This window comes from Xiphophorus hellerii, chromosome 12, assembly GCF_003331165.1.
Source record: "Xiphophorus hellerii strain 12219 chromosome 12, Xiphophorus_hellerii-4.1, whole genome shotgun sequence".
NCBI lineage: Eukaryota > Metazoa > Chordata > Actinopteri > Cyprinodontiformes > Poeciliidae > Xiphophorus > Xiphophorus hellerii.
Window position 1 is genome coordinate 1,968,334 of NC_045683.1, and position 19,725 is coordinate 1,988,058.

The following is a 19,725-nucleotide window of genomic DNA, read 5'->3' on the forward strand; positions in this document are numbered from 1 at the left end:
GGTGTAAATGGAGGTGATGCTGAACTGATCCGCTGCTCCTGACCTCCATCACACTGGCTGCTGTGGTTGAAAATAAAAATTGAGGATAAACATTTTATTAATGTTCATAAAACTAATAATTCAGCTGCTAGTTTGATACAGTGTTGCTGCTTTGAAGCTACTGTAGGGGAAAGTGTTTGTAGCTGTAGCTGCCAGTCCTGTGAATTTTGCTGCATGAAAATAAAAGCAGTTCATCAGTTCATATTGTTCCTGTTTTTATTGAACAGTTCTTAGTTCCAGTTTTAATCCCTTCTCTAACTGGATGATGGTTCAGTTCTTTCAGATTAAACGTTTGGAGGCGTTCTGCTGAAACAACCAAACATCAGATTTTTATTTCCATTTTCTCAGCGGAAATACTTGAGGAACATTGGTTTGAGTTTCTGGAGCTCGGTGTTGTTGGTCTGCATCTTCTGCTGCAGGCCGCTGGAGTTCAGCAGCGCCTCGTGGGCCTGGTCGAACAGTTTCACTCCCAGCTCCTTCTTCACTCGTTCCCTCCAGGCCGTCAGCTCCGGCCGGCCGTCCAGGCCGTCCACGCCGGCTCCCAGAGGCTGCAGACATCAGGAAGAGGCGTCACAAGCAGGAGACGCTGTCATGGCCTTCATTTAGCAGTTTAATTAGAAATAAAAAAGAAATAAAAACACCTTTTGCATTCATCTAAATGTATGTAATCTTTAGTTTCCCTCCAGTAAATTGCTACATTTAAATAATTTAACTGGATTTTAATTATCTAATAATTATTTTTTTAATCAAAGCATCAATGACTGATATAGAAAACTTATAAGATTTTATTAAATGTATCTGAGAAAATACATTTCTGAGTAAAAAAGTTTAAGAAATCACAAATTCTTTTTTCTTCCAGTTCAAAATTATGTGTAACTTAATCTATTTATTAATAACAAAATACATTAAAGCTGCTAAATAAATACAGTTATTAATAAATTATTAATAAATATTCCATGAAATAAATTAATAAATGTCCCGATAAAATTAAAAAATTTTTTTAGCCTTTTTTATTTATTTCAATATTTATTTATTTATTTCAAAATGTAATTACTATTTAATAATTTATTAATAACAGCATTTTTTTGTTTTTTGAATGGAAACTCCATGGATAAATATTGTTTCCTAAAAAATAAATAAATAATGAAAACAGTTTTTATGTGAGTTTTACTTTGTGTTTCTGTTTTCTTGTTGCAAACCTGAAGTTTGAAGCAACAGTAAAAAAAAAAGGTTTGATTTTTTTTTAGGTTTTTAGCATCATTTAGTTCTTTTGAAATGATCTTTGTAATTATAAGTTGTGGAAGTTTAACACTAACTGTAAGAGTTTATTACAGTCAGAATCCTTTAAGAAAACATTTTTCTTTGGAAAAGATGCAATTAAATTTGTTTATATGTTTTTGTTTTTCTAAAAGTATATCAATAATAATGCATTTTTAAACAGAGGAAATCAGCTCTGATATGAAAAAACACATGAAAGGCTGGAGGAAGAAGCAGTTTGATGTGAGCCAGGTGGAGCGGCTGCAGCTCCAGGTGGAGCGGCTCCAGGTGGAGCAGCTCCAGGTGGAGCAGCTCCAGGTGGAGCGGCTTCAGGTGGAGCAGCTCCAGGTGGAGCAGCTTCAGGTGGAGCAGCTTCAGAAGTGACAGCAGCAGCAGCAGCAGGTAACCAGGTGTTCGTATCATTACCTGCATGACCTCCACCACGGCCGCCACATCCGCCACAGAGATCTTGTTCCCGACGATGAACGGCTTGTCCTGGAGGAATTTCTCCTCCAGCAGGTCGAGGGATTGCTTCATGTCCTCCAGAGAGACGTCCAGCTTCTCCTTCGGGGCCTCGGAGCCCATGATGAACGGATACAGAGTCTGACCACAGAAATCATTAGTGAGGCCCTGCTGAAAGCTGCAGCAGGTAAAACATGAACTACTAAAATAAAAACCATTAATCTGAAAGTTTATCTTACAGTTATAATACCTGCAGCACTGATGCTGTTACTCTGAGTTTACTTTGTTATTTACTGATTATTGATGCTGTGGTTATAAGATTTACTGTGTTTTTAAACATAAAGTCTTTTTCTTTGCTATCAGCTGAATTACTTTTCCCATCCACAAGTCGATAACTGACAGAGCGATATTTATATATTACTACCAACTTGGTCATTTTAATCTGAATTGATAACTTTGCTAATTAATGCCTCTTGTAATTTTCATTAGTTTTCAATGATGCAAAACATCCAATTTGCAGTTTTTGACATTTAGCATCATTTTGTCTTTACTGAGTAACAACTGCTTTTTAAACAAATATGCACAAGTAGCTGCAGTCAGACATGTTCCTATGACTTTAGCACAACATAAAGGAACAAAGTAAACATGAAGTTATTAACAGTGTAATGATCAGCGGCTGCAGCGTGGGGCTGATCTGGGACACGAACCCTGAACAGGAAAACCTTTGAGCAGTGAGACCGGAGGTTCAGGTGCTGCCAGGACAAGTATTCATTAACACGAGCTCGCTGCTGCAGCTCCGCTGGAAACCAGTGATCTGCCAGCGAACATTTCTGCACCAGGTACTGCAGGATCGCAATGCTGCAACACACACACACACACACCCACACACACACACGCACACCCCCACACACCCACACGCACACACACCCACACACACACACAGTCAATGCATCAGGCATGTTCACTAAGACCTAAAGACATGAAAAGCATCTGACACATAATCTCTCTGAACAAAGAAGGTTTGTCTGTTTCCTCCACCATTAATTATACTGAAGTATTAATACATTCAATACTTCAAGTTAATTTAACTCGCATGCAGGTAAAAAGCAGTCAAGTCCTTAATAACTGATTCACATGTCTGATTTATTTATTATCTATATAAATGATCCAATTGTGAATTAAAATTCTAAATAAGTCAAAAGAAACAAGCCTAATTTTTAAAGCTGGAGCTTTGTGAACCAGTCTGTCGGGTAAAACATCTGTGCAGGATTAATGAACTTGGGCTTCAAACTTTAAATGAATTTAATTTGCATTGTTTTATTATTTATTATGAATATTTAGCAGCACAGATTCACTGTCTACTGCAGATATACTGAACAAAAAGGATTTTTCACAATCAAGTGAAAGCGCCTTAAGCCACCAGATTTGGACCTGAAGAGCAGATAAACAAAAAAATGACATTAAATAAATAATCTGTACAACGACTTGCAAAAATATTCCTGCAACATTTATTCAGCTGCTAATCTGTGCAAAAGTTCAAAACAGGAAACAAAGAAAAGTTGCAAAATAACTAAAACCTGTCAGTAAATCTTCATTAGAAACAGTTTCTAAGTGTTTGTTTTATTCTTGTTTGATGTTTTAGGGGCATCAGTGGCCGTTTTGCAGTATTTAAAACAGGAAATGGGCAGAAAGTGAGGAGGGGAAGTTCCCAGCGCCGGGTTTGGACCTCAGAGTCTGATTGTGAGGCGCCGCTGCTGCACCACAAACCGCTTTGTTTGTTTTATTAGAGTAAAATGCGAAAAGCCTCAAAGTAAATATCTGAACTTACTGACCGGAGAATCTAAACAGTTCAGGACGGAGATAAGAGTTTAGATTCAAAGACAAACAAACTGGTTTATTACTGGATAATTACAAAACCTCAGGCAGATTTATGGAATGTGAATAAAAATATTGGTATTTATAAGATCCTTGATTCACTCCACATGTTTTATTTATGTGAGTTTTATTTTATTTTTCTGTTTTAAAGCTCTGCTGGACGACTGAGAATAAGACACCAGTCTGAGTTCTCCAGGGAAGTTCTGCTTCCTGTTCTGGATCTGAACGTTAAATATGAAACAGCTGCTTTAGTTTAACTCTGTGTGTCTTTACATTCCTCAGCTGGAATGCAAAGACACACACTGTTCTTAGAAAGTGAAATACTTTCTGAGAACAGAAATCTGAGGGGAAATGTAACTGGATGAGTTTCAGTTCAGACCGAACTGCTGCAGCGTCTCGTCTACCTCTCTGTCAGAACGAAGCTGCCGTCCTTCAGAACCGGAACCTTCCTCACCACACTGAGTTTTCCAAACTCCTCAGTGTACTGCTGCCCTGAAACAAAAACACAAACCAAATCACATCCGACTGCAGCCAAAATACACCCAACAGATGCTTAAAACGCAGAAAAGTGACCAGAATCAAAACATCAAACTAACTTTTACTCCTCTGATATGATTTTTAACTTTATTTTCCGTTTGGAAAAAAGTTTGTCATGATTAGAGAAGCAGAGCTGGACCGTCTGGCCATGGAGGAGTTAAAGTAACTTCAGCTCGCTGCGTGGGAGCTGAGAGTTCTGGGTGAAACGTAAAAACACTAACGGCTCACCAGAAGCTCCTTTTCCTGAGACCAGAACCGAGTCGTCAACTCAAAGATATTCAGCACAAAGTTCAACTGACTGATAATTTCCAGACAAAGAAATCCTTTGCAGTTTAGCGGACCTGCAGCTCAGTTTGTATCTGGCCGCTCCGTGTTTGTGTCTTCAGCTGACCTCATCCTGTAACTCACCTGCTGAAAGCTCCACCAGCTTGAAGGCGTAAGGGATCTTGAGCGCCTCGGCGAACAGGTAGACGGCGCGGCACGGCGGGGAAACCAGGTCCAGATAGATCTCCATGGTGCTGAGCGGCTGCTGATGCTTCCTCTGCTCCGGCCGCGCCTGTTATCCCGGCTGCCTGGAGCCCCGCCCCTCCTCGCTGGGCGACGCGCTGATTTCTAAACGGCGCCGACAGTTCAAAGTATACAAGCCGTCTGGGTTGACCAGTCTGACCTTTGACCTTGGCTTAGTCCCACATTTTGTAAACACTGCGGAGATAATCACGTTTTTATCTGCTGTGACGGGCCTCTGTGTGCGGACTGCGCTGCCTTTCATGACCAGTTTACAGAAGTAATTAGAGGTTTTTGTTGGAGACATTATGAAGGGGAAGATCATGTTGTTGCAGCCTGGAGCGCCCAGAGAGGGGCTTAAGGTTAATGACGGAGAATGTTTCCCACCTGATTAACAGACGCTCTCATTAGTTCGTTCATGGTCAGAACCCTGAAGACGATCTGTGGGACTGGGCTGCTGCAGCTGGTGGTACTGGCTGTACTGGGTCAGACTGTCTCTGCAGGACTTCCAGTGATTTCTATTATAAACAGATTTTATTTCTCATTATCCTGCAAACTGAGTTTCATTATTTATTCTCCAGTATGTTGTTTTATTTCATTTCTTGTCTGAATAATCAAAGCAAACAAAGAAATACTACCAAAGAACATGAAATTCTGTTTATTAATTAAAATATTTAACAAAGTAATAAAAGAAGTGTAAAGTTATGCGGTCAGGTTGTAGCAGATTTTATCTCATTTTAGTTTTCCTCTAACCAATGTGTTTGTTTTTAGTCAAACTCTAAATAAATGTCACATTAAAGATCAAAGAAGTTTTAAAATGTCAGAAAAATCTGATCATTTAACAACAGCATGAAAGCATTCATTCATTCATTCATTCATTCATTCATTCAGTCATTCATTCATTCATTCATTCATTCATTCATTCAGGGCATGAACGTCTTACTAATGTTTGGCTTTTAATGATTTACTGAAGCAATTTCTTGTTGATGAGCCAATTAAACTAAACCCAGTAACTAAAAGACAGTTAAGCCTAAAACATTAAACGTGCTACAAATAGCATTTAGTATAAGGTTGGTTTAAGAAACGGACCCGGCTGTCCGGGGCCAATCCATAGGATGGAGACCGGGGCCATTCCAGAAGCTTAATGTAATCCTCTTTCATCCGACATAAAGCTGTTTTAATGTGTGTTTGGGATTATTGTCCCTTCAGAATATGGCTGGGAAACGTGACACGCGCTCCAATCAGCTGCTATATCACAATCTGTTTATTTTTTAAATAATTTGCTCATTTAAGTCGCGTTTAGATTCTCGTCCTAATAAATGAAGTGATGAGGAACTGAAGGTGGAGCAGATTCTGTCTACAGACTCAAACCTGCAGGAACAAAATGGATGGAACATTTATTGGACCTGCGACTCGTTAAACCGTTCCTGCTTACGGCCCGGCGGAGCCGGTACCAGTCTGTGACTGCAGAGGAGTCGGGTCAGTCGGGTCAGACGGAGCCAGACGGGTCGGAACCAGACGGGTTCATATTTCTGATGGACACAGAAAACAACTGCATCAACAACAAATTCAAGGTGACATTTTGAATAAAACTGCAGAGTAAAACCTTTTTGCCCCAGGGGCAAAAACTGGCAAATTTTAACTGTCACAAACTTCATTAAATAAAAAGTGCAAAAATTATTTTACTGTGATTTTTTTTGTTTTAGTTTTACCTGCTCAACAATAAGCAAAACTTTCACGAAATCTGTATTTTACTAAATATTCAAAACATAAAATCTTTGGACTGTTGCCGTTGCACAAGAAAAATTGACAATTTCCCAAGTTTTTGGAAAATCAATTATTTTCTTTCCCATTTTTTTCAACTTTTCTTAACTTCAGGTCAGGGGCCGAACACAATCACTTCAAAGGCCACAAATGGCCCCCGCGCCACACTTTGAACACCCATGGCATAAAACATCTGGTTTGTTTAAACAACCTGAGCTGTGACTGCTACTGTCTGTTAGCATGGGAGCTAACGGCGGTTTGGACCGGAGCGTTAAGCTCAGCAATTCCCAAACATTTATCAAGTAATCAGCATATTTTGAGCTTTTTCTCCGACTCTGACCCACATTCTCTGCATCATTCGGTGCTAAAACTACCTGCTACAGGTGATGTAGACAGAGGATTCTGGTACCTGGAACTGAATGGGTAACAGGAGTGCCGTTTCCGGACTCCTCTGGGGTTATTACGGAAGCTGCTGGCGGTCGGCTCGGGGTTCTGCGGCGCTGCTCGGTCCAGGATCTCCACCAGCCTCAGGATCTTCCACTGAGCCACAGACATGTCATCCTTACCCTGCAGAGGACAAACACCCAGAGGTGGAAACAGCTGGCAGCGCCTTTTAACATGTAAAACACAAATATGCTTCAGAATCCGCCAGCTAGCTGCCTCAGGGTCTGACCTTTGACCTCTTATGAAACAAACGTCCATGAACAGCGTGTTTGTTAGTGATGCTCCGCCTGATAAAGCTGTTTACTCAGGGAGAAACACAAAACTCTGCAGAATTTCAGCAAATCATTCAACTATGAATTAAAGTGCAAATCCATGTGAACAAACGTGGAAAATAAGTGAAATAATATAAAAGTAGAACTTTTTAAAAATTATTAAGAATTACTACATCTTGCTGAAATGTGACTTGTAAGTTAGATTTGTCAAATTTTAAGTGCATTTATATATTTGCACTAAAATGCAGACCAAAAGTACTTGGTGAGATTTAGTGTTTTTGCAATGCTGAAGGAGGACGAGTTGAAGGATCTGGGGTCAAAGGTCAAAAATGGAGGACAGGAGAAGGGAGAGCAGGAAGGACGGAGGGATGATCTGTGACAGAAGGAGAGCTGATGGAGATGGCAGCGCCATCAGATGTTTATTTATGAGGAGGAACAAAACAGGAGACAGCTGTGGCGCCCCCTACAGGGAGCTGCTGAAAGAATAAAAGTTTTATTTCTCAAACATTAATCCAGACAGACAAGCCTGCGTGTTTTATTGGAAATGAGTTTTAGAGGCAGGATTTCAAAACTGAATCTTTATTTATGCGACACAACAACCTCTGGCTCTAACGGCTCTGGATCCTCAGCCTGTTATTTTACTCTGTAGCAGAAAAAGCAGCGTTGGAGCGAAGAGTTAAGATGTTTCATTAAGACTGAGGCTGGAAAACGCATCACACTGTAAGCGTTTCATATCAATAATTATTGATTAGGTTTGTCTTAAATATCTGAAATGTGACCTTCCTGTTTTATCCACAGTTTTCACAAAACGTTGCTTGTTGTTTATTTTTAAGCAGGTAAAGTTTTTTCTCTGCCTACATCCCCCAGAATGCTGTGCGGTTCTGGATTGGAGTTCAGAGAAATTACTGAAAATTCTGTCAGACTCATTTTCTATTGATAATGATGATGCGTTGATTGTTACTGATTTACTGTCCAGCCTGATTTCGCTGCAGCCGGACCAGGAAACCGGACCAGGAAACCGGACCAGGAAACCGGACCAGTGATTTTATTTTCAGCAGTGAAAGGAAATAAATGAGGTCCAGCAGTTTTCACTGTAATGTTTTCTTTTTCCTCAGTTTTAATCTAAAACAGATTCGTCATTAATAAGATCAATGATCACTGAAACCATAATGATCAGCTGTTAACATGTTTTTGTTTTATCTGTATTATTATTTTTTTGCTACAAAGTGAAACAAAAACATGAATATTTTTCCTCTGGCTGTAAAGTGGCGCCCCCTCCAGGTTCCTGTTCTCCTCCTCTGGTTCTGGACCGAAGGTTCTGGACGCTCGGGTCTCTGCAGGGCAGAATGAAGCAGCTTCTCGTGTTTTTACCTCCAGGATGTGCTTCAGGATGACCTTTGCTTCGTCCTTCACTCCCTCCAGCTGCCTCCTCCTGATCGTCTCCTTCTCCAGCTCCTTCTCCAGCCGCTGGATGTCGCCCACTCTCTGCTGGAAGTCCTGATGCACTTTGTTGACCTGCTGGCTGAAACAGAACCAGAACAGATTTTTTTAAAGTTTGGTTATGAAACATTTAGGCCTGCAAACCCTGAAATCAGCTCAACACCAGGCTTACATCTGAGAGCCTGCAGGCTTCATGGATCGCTAAAGGAACATTTAAACGTTAAAAAACGAAATGATCAGGAGGGGAAATAAACATCCCTGAGGTATCCCACCCGTCAGACAAGCTAATAAAACATCATGCATTAGTTGGGTAAGATAATCACAACCGACATTAAAGACATTAATGTCTTTAATGTCAGACATTAAAGGAAAAATATCACCAACATTTGCTGCTGAATGAAGTTTTTGGTATTGCAGGAGTTCTTATCAGCCAAGTTTAGTATAAGAATTATTAAGGTTTCAACTTTATTTAAAATTGCCAAAGAAATATTATACTGCAGGTTTTTCTTAATGTTAGCATTAACTCCCATCAACATCATGCAAAACAACTATTTATACATTTTCCTTTTCTTTTAAACCTTAAATGCCAGTTTTGGTGTTTTTAAATTCCTCTTCAATAAAAATGTTGTATATGAATGACAAAAATACTAATTTTTATTGGTTCCTTAAAAATATACATCTATAATTCAAATGTCTTTAGAGAACAACATGGAACCAAAATCTTGGTCAAAAAAAGCAAATGTATTTCTTTTTGTTGGTTTGTTTATGTCTCAAAAATCAACAGAATAATTATTTCTAATGCATTTCTAATTTGCTATCCCATGTTTGCATTTCTGTCCGTTGGTCAGGAAATCTCTAATTTAAAGATTGCCACAGAAATAGAACATGCTTAGATATTTATTTTCCACGTTTTATGAATTCAAATATCGAGTACAGGCCTCACAATGCAAAACAAATAGTCGTGAATTTTCTGATTTTCATGATCGTCTTCTGATGTGATTTTAATGAAGGTTTTTTATCCGGTTACAGATCAGGGTCCAGTTGAGATACGTGTCAAAAACTGTCTGCAAAAGTGATTCTGATCAGTTTGTGTCATTAAAAAGTCTCATAAAATGCAAGTAGATTGTTCAGAAAAAACATCTAGCTACTATTAAAAACATTTTGAAAGGATTTAACATCCAGAGAATTAAAAAATAAAATCGTCATATCTGAGCTGTGAAAACAGATCCAACCTGAGAGCTTCAGTCTCAGTCAGACTGGCTTCCTGGTTCTTGATGCTTTCTTCTTTTTCCTGATGGAGCTCCAGGAACGTCTTCTTAAGAAGCTTCACATCCTGCAGAGAAGCACGACAGACGATGCCACAAACCAGAGATTCTGTTTTCATAATGAATAAAAAATGTTTTTAATGCAGCATTTCCTTCAGGCTGAAAACAGCAGGCGATGCCAGCTTGTCTCATTTCATCCAAAAAAAGAAAAAACACAATTCTGCTAAAAAACTCAGAAATTTTTAGATTAATTTCAGAAATGTTCTAAAAAAAAAAAACAAGGAAACTTCTGTAATTGAAACATTGAAAATTTGCTTGAAAAATTAAAAATGTAAGATTATTTTCATAAATTTTCTAGAAAAAACTTGGAAGTTTTTGAGTTTGAAAGGTTGAAAAATTGCAACAAAAAAAATAACTCAGGAATTTTGATATTAGGCTCATAAATTTTCTAGAAAAAAACAAGAAAATCTCTGAGTTTGAAAAATCAAACATTTGCTAGAAAAAACTAACATTTTAGGAATAAGCTCAAAGATTTTCTTGAAAAAACACGGACCTTTATGGATTTGAAAAGTCAAACAATTTGCTAGAAAAAGCCCAGAAATGTCCTCCTTTCTTCCTCCCTACCTAACCCGCCGTCGTTCATGTCTGACCTGCTCGTTGAAGTTTCTCAGGTGGCTCAGATAGGTGAGTTTCCTGCACAGCCCCCGGCCGGTGCAGGAAATGTGTTTCTGTTTCTTCTTCACGGCAGCGATCTCCTCCTTCAGAATCCCCTGCTCGCTCACCAGGAAGGTGGCGAGTTCGGTCTGCTCCAGGTGCAGCGCTCGGGCCGTCCCCAGCAGCTTGTTGGCTTCACAGTTCTCCGTGTGCTCCTTGTAGTCCTGGAAGTGCTGGATCAGCCTGCGGTCAGACAACAGCGACTCAGAGCAAGAAGAGAAGAGCGTTAAATACTCCGTTTGCTGCGTTCTTTACGTTTCACACGCCAGCTCTGAGTTCCTCTTCAGCTGGGTAATAAAAGCGTCGTGCTCAGCTTTCTTTTTCAGAAGCTCCTCCTCTACTGATTCTATGTTAGGCACATGCGGCCTCAGCTCCATGATGCGCTCCTCGTTCTCCTCCAGAGTCACAGCTGGAGGAAAAACACAGCAGGGTGAACAGACAGACAGCTGAGGAGACGTGAAGAAAACAGCTCATTCACTCCAACAGGAGAGGAAGATGTTAGTCTATGGCTTTCTAAGCAAATATGTTACTGTCACTTAAAACCTTTAAGCTGAAGGATTTCCTTTCATTTATTTAAATATTTAATGACAAAGAGAGTTGAATCTGTTCAAATCAGCTCACAGTGGAGTGAAAAAGAAAAGGCAAAATGCTTGTTTCAAATAATAACTTCGTTAATTAAAGGAGAGAAGCATGGTGGAGGTAGTGTGATGATCTGGAGCAATCTGTTTGTAAACTTAACCTTAAACACTCTTGGGTTATACAGCGCAACATTGCAAGTCCACCTCTATATCACACAAAAATGGCCAAAATTAAGGTTTTAGAGTGGTCTAGTCAAAGTTCAAACTTGACTTCAGTTGAGATGCTGGAAAATATTACAACAAAGGTGAATTAAAACAATTTTCCAAAGAACCAAAGTGAAGTTTTTTAGCCAAGAAACAAGATGCTAAACACAAAATCTCCACTGTGAAGCATGTTGGTGGCAGCATCATGCTGTGGGAATGCTTCTTAACGGGAGACTAGAACAATTAGTTTCCGTCTGGAGGAGAACAGGGCGGACCACCCAAAGCATCTAAAGTTACACAAAAACTCATAAGTAAGTTTTCAGCAAGAAAAATCAGCTGGTAAAGTCAATAATTCATTAATTTTGATTAAAATGAAATAATCTTATTTCATTTACAACATGGGAAAATGTCTTACTATAAGTGAAATAATCTGCCAACAGAACCAGAACTTTTTCACCAATATTAAGGAATTACTGACTAAAAACAAGTTTCTGTATCTTGCTGAAATCTTAGTTAGTTTTGTCTTCTTTCAAGTCCACTAAGATGTTCGCACTGGAAACTAGACCAAAACTACTTGGTAAGATTTTGTGTTTTTGCAGTGATTATTTTGTAAAAACAATAGAAATGCTAAAACATGCTGGGTGTGAATATTATTTAGATTTTCCTCAGTGCTGCTCTCTGTGTCAACGCGGTGTCAGTCTCACTCTGCAGCTCTATCTCTGCCTGAACCTCGTCTATCTGCTCCTGCAGCTGCTGCTTCGTGATGCTGTGCTCCTGCTTCAGCGTCTCTCGGCTGCGTTTCCCCAGCAGGAGCCGCGTCTGCAGCTCCTCGCTCAGCTCATCCATGCGCTTCTCTTTCGCCGCCACAAAGCGTTTCAAACGCTCGGTCTTGTCCCTCTTGTCCTTCTCCAGCTGGTTGTAATTTGAGATCAGCTCTTGGTTCTGCTTGTCCAGCTCTTCGCTTGCCAGCTTAAATCTGCAGGACGAAGAGACGCGGGAAGCTGTTTCAGTTGGATGAGTTTTAGGAGAAACGACTCGTAAAACTGACTGACGGATGTTAATGAAGGTGAAATGTTGTGATGAGGAATGTTGCAAACTGATGCAAAACGTTTGGGCTGATGGCCAAACCTGCCTTTCCTGAAGCCTGATTGGTTCAAAACCTCATTTACAACCAGACATCCAGCCAATCAGAACAAAGTTTTGAGATAAATTCTTTAAACATACAACTCTGTGACGACAGGGGGCGCTGTTGGCACCTCATTGATTATTCCCTCAAACTGCTATAATCTTTCATCATGATCAATTTTGCTGGATGATAAATTATCCCAGAAGTTATGGTGATAAACAGTAATATTGTTGTTTTGAGACTATTTTCAGGTAATATCATTTTAACAGCAAAATAATGGAAGAACACATTCTCAAAGTTTATTAAACTTTAGATTCTGATGAATATTTAACATTGGAACTGGAAGACATTTTAAATATCCAAAATAAATAAACAAAAGAAACAACAAATAAAGTGAATTATCAAGTCTCTGTAAACAAAACTGACCTTCAAAAAAGGAACTAGTTGATACCAAAGCACCAGACTGAAGACTTTTATCATCCAGTTTTTGGTAGAATTACATATTTATAGAATAAAATACAATTTAATTAGATAATGGAGGATAAAGAAAGTCACATGAAAATATTTTAACCACATTTAAATTACTTTGCTTTGTATGAAAGCCCAGTCAAATTTTCTGAAAACAGCTACCAGAATGCTGCGCTGTCTGTGTTACAGTCAGATGTGTTAACATGATAAACATCTGGAGTTAATATTTCAAGGCCAAAAATAAAAGAACGGTGTCTGTTTCAATGACCTGATGCCAGGTTTTTGTCTATTACTATAAAAAACAGTTTACATTAAATTGTTAAATCAAAAGGTTTACAGTATACTGCTAAATATTAGGAAAACCCATTACAAGAAAATAATGTCAATAATAACTGTATGCCGATTAAAAATAAAAATAAAAACTTTATTAATAATAAAAATGTCTATCTTTATTGAACTTGGAGTTGGGGGCCATAAAAGAAATCAGTTCAAGCCAGAGCTATTTCCCCTGCACTGCACTTTGGACATCCTTACAAATACATTAAAGATCTGTTGTCTTTGAATCAAACTTCCAGCAGTGTTCAGTTTTTTAACTCCAGAAAACTGAAAAACTGTTGAAACATTTCCTTTCTTTAAATCAAAACTGTAAAAAGAATGTAATAATAGTTGGAACACCATTCATTTTAGTCTGTGGTCCAACTTATAACTTTCCTTCATTATTCCAGTGCAATGAACTGTTTTCATGTCTTCATCATGTGAAAACACTGAATTGTCCTATTGCTAAAGTATTTCACAAACTTGCTTCTTTTACGCTTAAAATTATCCACCAAATATTGCAATGAAACATCAAAAACAGTCCTCTGGCAATGAGACATTAGTGATTTATCTGTGTATTTTAGTTAATGGCAGTGGACTTTTAAATGTTTTTATCATCAACTAGCATAATCTGTTCAGTTGTCATAGCAACAACAACGCACTTCGAAGTGGCTGTTTATTGTGTTAGCATCATAAATTAGCTGAAACACATTTCTTAGACTTACTAAATCACTTAGGCTTTTATTTAAAGCAGAATAAAACCCTCTGGAACATTTTTAGATAAAAAACAGTCTCACCTCTCTAGCTCCTCCTCCAAATACCGAATTTGAACCAAAAATAACGACCTCTCTTGCTCCTCAGCGCTGATCATTTCCGCCATGTTCTCCTCTTGTTCTTTAAACTCTCTTTATCGCTTTTATACACGGTGTTTGTGGTAAATTACTGCTGGAAACGGTACTTTGAACCCGGTTTAAACAGACAAACTGGGGAAAAACCGTTGGTGTTCCCGATGGTGCCTTCAGGGAATGCTCTGAAATCTCGTTTCTCCAACAGTGAAGCTTTGAGGCTACAACACATCATTTATGTTTTCAATACATCTGATTAATCTCTGCTGTGTGTATTTGTCTCCAGCAGGTGGTGCTGTGAGGACATCATGGCTAAAGTTTTCCTTCTCTTGTTCATCACAAAATATTTCAAAGGGAATAATTTCTCCAAAACGTTGTTAGCATAATAACAAGTTACAATAATTTATACATAGCAAATACCTGAAGACTGAAGGTTATCCATTCTGCAGCAGGAAACAGTTCAGTTCAATTCAGTGTCTGTTTATCATCAGACATGTTCTCACTGAAATAACAAGCAGAGAGCAGGAAGCTGCATATTGAGGGTTTTGTCTCAGTATTTATATTTTTATATCTGTGTGAAAGATGAACCAGGTTTTTGATGTTATTCTCTGAATCCTGTCTGTGTAATATAATGAGAAAAACGTTGTTAGCAACTGCTTCACACATTTAGATGGTGGATCTGTTCAGCAGAAAGTTTCTAGTGGCTCAGAAACAGCAGAACTTCTGTTAGGAAAAGTTCAGCATTTATCCAACATCTGGAATAAAATAAACAGATTCTGATAAATGTTTAGGAAATAAAACCTTTTGACATTCAAAGATTTTAATCAGCATAAATATCTGGACTAATAAATCTGCCTCCTGAGTTCATAATGTAATTTGAAACTCAGTGAAACACAGAGTTTTATTCAACAGCCAAATAAAAATAAACATGTTAAAGCAATGAAGAAACTTTAAAATTAACAAAGATGATTTTCAGCAACTGTTTGAATTTTATAGAAATCAGTTTTAAATTGAACAGAAAAATCATAACAAAAACAGGAAACAGTCAAAGAGAAAAGTAAATCGGAATATTTATTTATAAATGTTTCCTGCCAAAATGAAAAACAATTAAAAAAAAACTGACTAGAGAACCCAGTTAAGAACTTGTAAAAATATTTGTTCCCTTTTACTGAACTTCTAATAACAGTTTTTACAAAATACAGAAACAAACTAAAAATAATCATCTTTGTTGGAATTAAAGAGAATATGAAGAAATATTAAATGGTTGAGAGAATTTTGGATAAAGATTGATTAAATATTGGATCTAGTCTGAACATTAATCTAACATTTTTTTATATTTTCCCATTCAATTCAAAAGAAAAAACTGAAGACAAAATATTCATAAAATTTACTATTTTGTAAAAATTTCAGTCAACAGAAACATTGAAAATCAAGATATTTTATTGATTTATTTCTGTTGTTAATTTCAAATAAAAGTTGAAAAACTTAAAATGATCAAAGATATTTATTAAAGATTTAAAAGGAAAGTTTGTTTGACTGCAAATAGAAACTTTGATTTAAAAATGCAAAATGATTCAGAGAATTAAAACACAACTTTGAACTTTAAACAGAAAAATCAGGTTCACAGATTTTGATCTCAGATGTTTTAGCATTTCCTGCTGGACAAACACAGAAATAAGCAAAGAGTTTCTCAGTGAAAGTGTCTCTGTGAGTGTAGATGTGACTCTTGTCTTCAGAGTCGTAGAAGGAAACCTCCCCTCTGTCATAGTCCAGCTGGACTCTGATCCTCTGGAGACTTTTTTCCACTCTGACAGTCTTATTATCACCATTAGTGTATTTTCCATCACCATGCAGCAAACACCAGATTCCATATTCTGGTGAAGCAAATGTCTCTTCCTTCCTGTCAACAGACTCTTTAACCAAACCGATATTCCATCTGGGATGATCTCCCACCTTCACCTCCCAGCTGTGTTTCCCTGAGCTGAAGCCCTCAGAACTAAAAACATTGGTGTAATTTGTGTTTCTCTCTGGATTATCAGGAAGCTTCTGCTTTGTGTCCAAGCGTCTCACCCTGGTCAGATCATCAGACAGATGGATCCATGGACTTGCAGTGTTTGGGTCCAGAATGACAGGACTGAACTTCACCTTGCCCTTCATCTTCTCCCAGACTCTGAAGGACAGGTTGCCCAGGTGTTTGGCCACATCTATCAGAGCTCCTGAGACCAGCTGTGGATCTGGTAGTGACCTCTGACCTCTGGCTCTGCTCTGAGTGGCTTTATAACTGCTGAGGAACGACAGGTTGTCTTTCTGCAGCTCTTCTTCAACAGCAGAGATACTGTCTGACAGAGAGGAGATCTGCTCCTCAATCCTCTTCATCTCTCTGCTGATAGTCTTCCTCTTCTGCTCCTCTTCCTCCCTCAGAGCTGCCAGTCTGGACTCCTCTTCCTCTCTCAGGAACTGGTGGAGCTTGTTGAACTCTGCTCTGATCTGTCTCTCTGTGGACAGCAGCTGCTTCTTGGAGTGTTGAATCACATCATCGTATGTTTTCTGCACTTCTTTGTGTTTGTTCCTTTTGTCCTGCAGAGACTCTAAGTCAGATTTCAGCTGCTCCTTCAGATCTCTGACTGCTTGTTCAATAGGAACCACTTTGTGACTCTGGTGGAGAGAAAACTCACAGACAGGACACACAGCTCTCTGCTCGTCTTCACAGAACAGTTTAGGGTCTTCTTGGTGTTTACTGCAGACCACCATCAGCTGCTTTTCTCCTGTTTCTGTCTCTGATGATCCAGATTTCTGTCTTCCAGTGAAAGAATCAGCCAGTTCCTTCAGAGTGAAATTTATTTTTAGATCATCCTTAGAAGATCTTCTTTTACAGATGGGACAGTTCTTGTTTCCAGTTTGTTCCCAGAATTTCTCCAGGCAGCTTGAACAGAAGCTGTGGTTGCAGCTCAGAGACACAGGATCTCTGAAAGTCTCTGAACAAACATGGCAGCTCAGGAAACGTTCAATCAGATCTCTCTCTGCCATTTTCTACAGAAATCCTCCAGAACCAGAACTCACCTGGTCAAAGTTTCTGCAGCTTTTTCTTTAAATTCCAGTAAATCTTCGTGTTTCAGCTCAGATCTCCTCCCTGTAATGGCATCTCATCTCTGCTCAACTCAGTTAAAATACTTTCATTTTCCTCTCAGTGACGTTTCCAGTCAAACAGGATGTTGTGTAACTCTTCCGGGTTGAACTCTGTGCTTTTGTTTTACTGCAGTATAATTTCTTTGTCCTGTTGGTCAAAATCTGCCTTACATTTAATAATTAAAATGTTTTATAACTCAATAAGGAGCACAAATCATTTGCTGAATCACTAGAAACAATAACCATAGAGTTGTGCTGTTCAATGAATATTCATCATAAAATATTTGAACACTTTTTATCTTCAGCTGTAAGTGAAAAATTTCATTTCTGTAATCAAAGTAAACAAGTTTTTATGTTCATTTTCAACAAAACTAAGTAATTTAAAAACTCATTTGTTGCTGATTTCATTCATATCTGAGAAAGCCGGTAGTTTGTCTAATTATCTCTTTTATTAAATCAATGTGATTCTCGCCTCCTGCTTTCTACATTCAGTCAGTTTAGTTAAATATGTGAGCAGTGAACAAAGTTACATTCATGCTTTATTCTTAATATTTAATACTGAATACTAACTTTTATTATCTACCAAACAGTAAAGAAACAAAGTGAAGTTTTAAAGAATGTTATTTCAGTTTCGTATTTTATCTGATGATTTTCTGCCAATCAGAGAAAATCTTTAATCCTTTTAGTTCTTATAATTTTATTATTGTTGGTAAAACTCCATAAAGTTTTTCTGATTGTCATCAAGAGATCTCACTGACTGACTTCAGTTTTGTTCATTGCAGTGAATGTTTGTCTCAGCCAGGTGGCGCTGTGAGGACATTGTTGATTCTCTCCTTTATTCCAATATCTTTGTGTTCAGGGAAATAAATAACTTCTCTGAGACTTAATGGATTTTATTACATTAATATTAAACATTCATATGAAGAAAGAATCTAAATAATTTTCCCCCTGAACATGTCTGCTGACACTGAACTGAATGTTTAAAGCTTTCGACTTTAAAGGATATCAGTTATCATAAATAGATAAATAAAAGAAGTAACCGTCTCTCTACTGTGAACCATAACAGAAATCTTAAAATGTTTTTTAAAATGACATTTCAAAATCTTTTCTTTCTAAAACATTTAATGTTGCAGTGAGAAACAAGTGGCAACAAATATGTGACAACCTGGATGTAGGTACTTAAATAATTAGCCTTAAATTTGTCATAATAAAGCAGAACTTTATTATGTCCTTATTAGACGCTGTTGGTCTAATGAGGACATGTCTTCTGTATCTATATTTGCAGCTCTATATTAGTCATGAAAGTAACAGCTGATAAATTCAATCTAAAATAAGCAGAACTTTCTCATCTTCATCTGACATCATGCTTTATAAAGATCTTTAATATTTTGTTGATATGAAATGCATTTTGTGGAAACATTTGCACATAATTGTGTTGAAACTTTTCCACAAGATTGAATTTAATTCAAATAAAAATGTAACTTTTACAGTAACCTCCTGATGAATTAATGTTTCTGAGAACAACATGTACTGATCTGATTCACTTTTTGAAGAGTAAACTCAATAATTTACTTTAAATATTAATTTACATACTCATTCAGTAAATTAAATTATTTATTTTAGTCTAATGAAACATATTGCATAGATTAATTAAACACAGATGGATGTTTGCAAGCCCTCAATAAAAGTTATAAAACAGGACATTTAAAATTACAATATTACATCAAATTAATAAAAAAAACTTATTAAAAATAGAAATATGGGTTTAATTAAAAGCATATTAAGTCCTTTTTTTAAAAGGTTGTTTTTTTTTTCTTCAGTTTTGATCTGACAAATGAGACTCATCAGGACTTTTTCTTTTCTTTCTTCCTCTTTTTTTAATCTTAAAACCACTGAATGTTTCTTCCCATTCATTTTCTCTTCTGTCTCTTCCTTTCTTCTCCTAACTCCTCGTCCTCCTTCCAGTTCTTCCTTCCCGTTCGTCCTCTGCGGCCCCAGAGGCTCAGAGGAGCGTCATCGTGGAGCGTCTCCAGGCTCAGGGCTCCAGACACAACAAACCTGGAGCCTCTGCAGACGGAGAGCGATGAGCAACGTTAGCAACAACAATATGGACACAAGTCATTAACGACCTCATGAGCCATTCTGGAAACATTGTCATGTTAAAGTTTTTTTTCTTCAAAACTTTTATGTTTTTCAAATAGTTTGGTAAAAACACCTTGGAGACAGAAAAACTGCTCCTCTTTCAGCCATAATGTCCAATTATTTTCATATTAGCTGCTTTTGAAGCATAAAATGGTTAAATTAGCTCAGCTGTTCTATTTTAATAGAACAATAACACTTTAAATAAAATTACTGCTGTTTCATAGATAATAAAAGAAATTACTTTAAATCAACAAAGTCAAGTTTATTTGTAAAACACGTTTCAGCAACAAGGAAGTTCAAAGTTCTTCACATCATCAAAATTTCCGCCAGTCAATTATGAAACAAGGA

At 37.7% G+C, this 19,725-nt stretch overlaps 3 protein-coding genes and 1 long non-coding RNA gene across 6 annotated transcripts; 1 reads left to right on the forward strand and 3 right to left on the reverse strand.

The window, feature by feature from the left end:
- Nucleotides 1–241: 241 nt before the first annotated feature.
- LOC116729288 (glutathione S-transferase theta-3-like) lies at nucleotides 242–4,709 on the reverse strand. The gene is made up of 5 exons (XM_032577718.1): nucleotides 4,579–4,709; nucleotides 4,038–4,125; nucleotides 2,466–2,616; nucleotides 1,723–1,899; nucleotides 242–587 (listed from the first exon to the last, which is right to left on the reverse strand). Exons 1-5 carry the CDS (start codon nucleotides 4,682–4,684, stop codon nucleotides 384–386), a joined length of 726 nt encoding a protein of 241 aa, XP_032433609.1. The 5' UTR covers nucleotides 4,685–4,709; the 3' UTR covers nucleotides 242–383.
- An 83-nt stretch (nucleotides 4,710–4,792) lies between these two features.
- LOC116729285 (cilia- and flagella-associated protein 157-like) lies at nucleotides 4,793–14,464 on the reverse strand. 3 transcript variants are annotated; one of them, XR_004341125.1, is made up of 10 exons: nucleotides 14,062–14,464; nucleotides 12,060–12,331; nucleotides 10,829–10,982; nucleotides 10,510–10,756; nucleotides 9,827–9,927; nucleotides 8,526–8,676; nucleotides 6,848–7,005; nucleotides 6,081–6,206; nucleotides 5,062–5,192; nucleotides 4,793–4,872 (listed from the first exon to the last, which is right to left on the reverse strand). XR_004341125.1 is itself a non-coding variant. In XM_032577715.1 (8 exons), exons 1-8 carry the CDS (start codon nucleotides 14,142–14,144, stop codon nucleotides 6,164–6,166), a joined length of 1,209 nt encoding a protein of 402 aa, XP_032433606.1. In that variant the 5' UTR covers nucleotides 14,145–14,464; the 3' UTR covers nucleotides 5,317–6,163. The 3 variants fall into 3 exon arrangements, 1 of the variants encoding a protein (XP_032433606.1); XR_004341124.1 differs by lacking the exon at nucleotides 4,793–4,872 and having other exon boundaries at nucleotides 4,902–5,192; XM_032577715.1 differs by lacking the exons at nucleotides 4,793–4,872; nucleotides 5,062–5,192 and having other exon boundaries at nucleotides 5,317–6,206.
- LOC116729290 (uncharacterized) lies at nucleotides 6,972–8,245 on the forward strand. The gene is made up of 3 exons (XR_004341126.1): nucleotides 6,972–7,058; nucleotides 7,804–7,874; nucleotides 8,131–8,245. It is a non-coding gene; the product is annotated as an uncharacterized LOC116729290 (long non-coding RNA).
- A 1,130-nt stretch (nucleotides 14,465–15,594) lies between the features above and the next one.
- On the reverse strand, nucleotides 15,595–17,279 carry LOC116729284 (tripartite motif-containing protein 35-like). Its single transcript, XM_032577714.1, has one exon. It carries the CDS (start codon nucleotides 17,134–17,136, stop codon nucleotides 15,712–15,714), a length of 1,425 nt encoding a protein of 474 aa, XP_032433605.1. The 5' UTR covers nucleotides 17,137–17,279; the 3' UTR covers nucleotides 15,595–15,711.
- Between the last annotated feature and the right edge of the window lie 2,446 nt (nucleotides 17,280–19,725).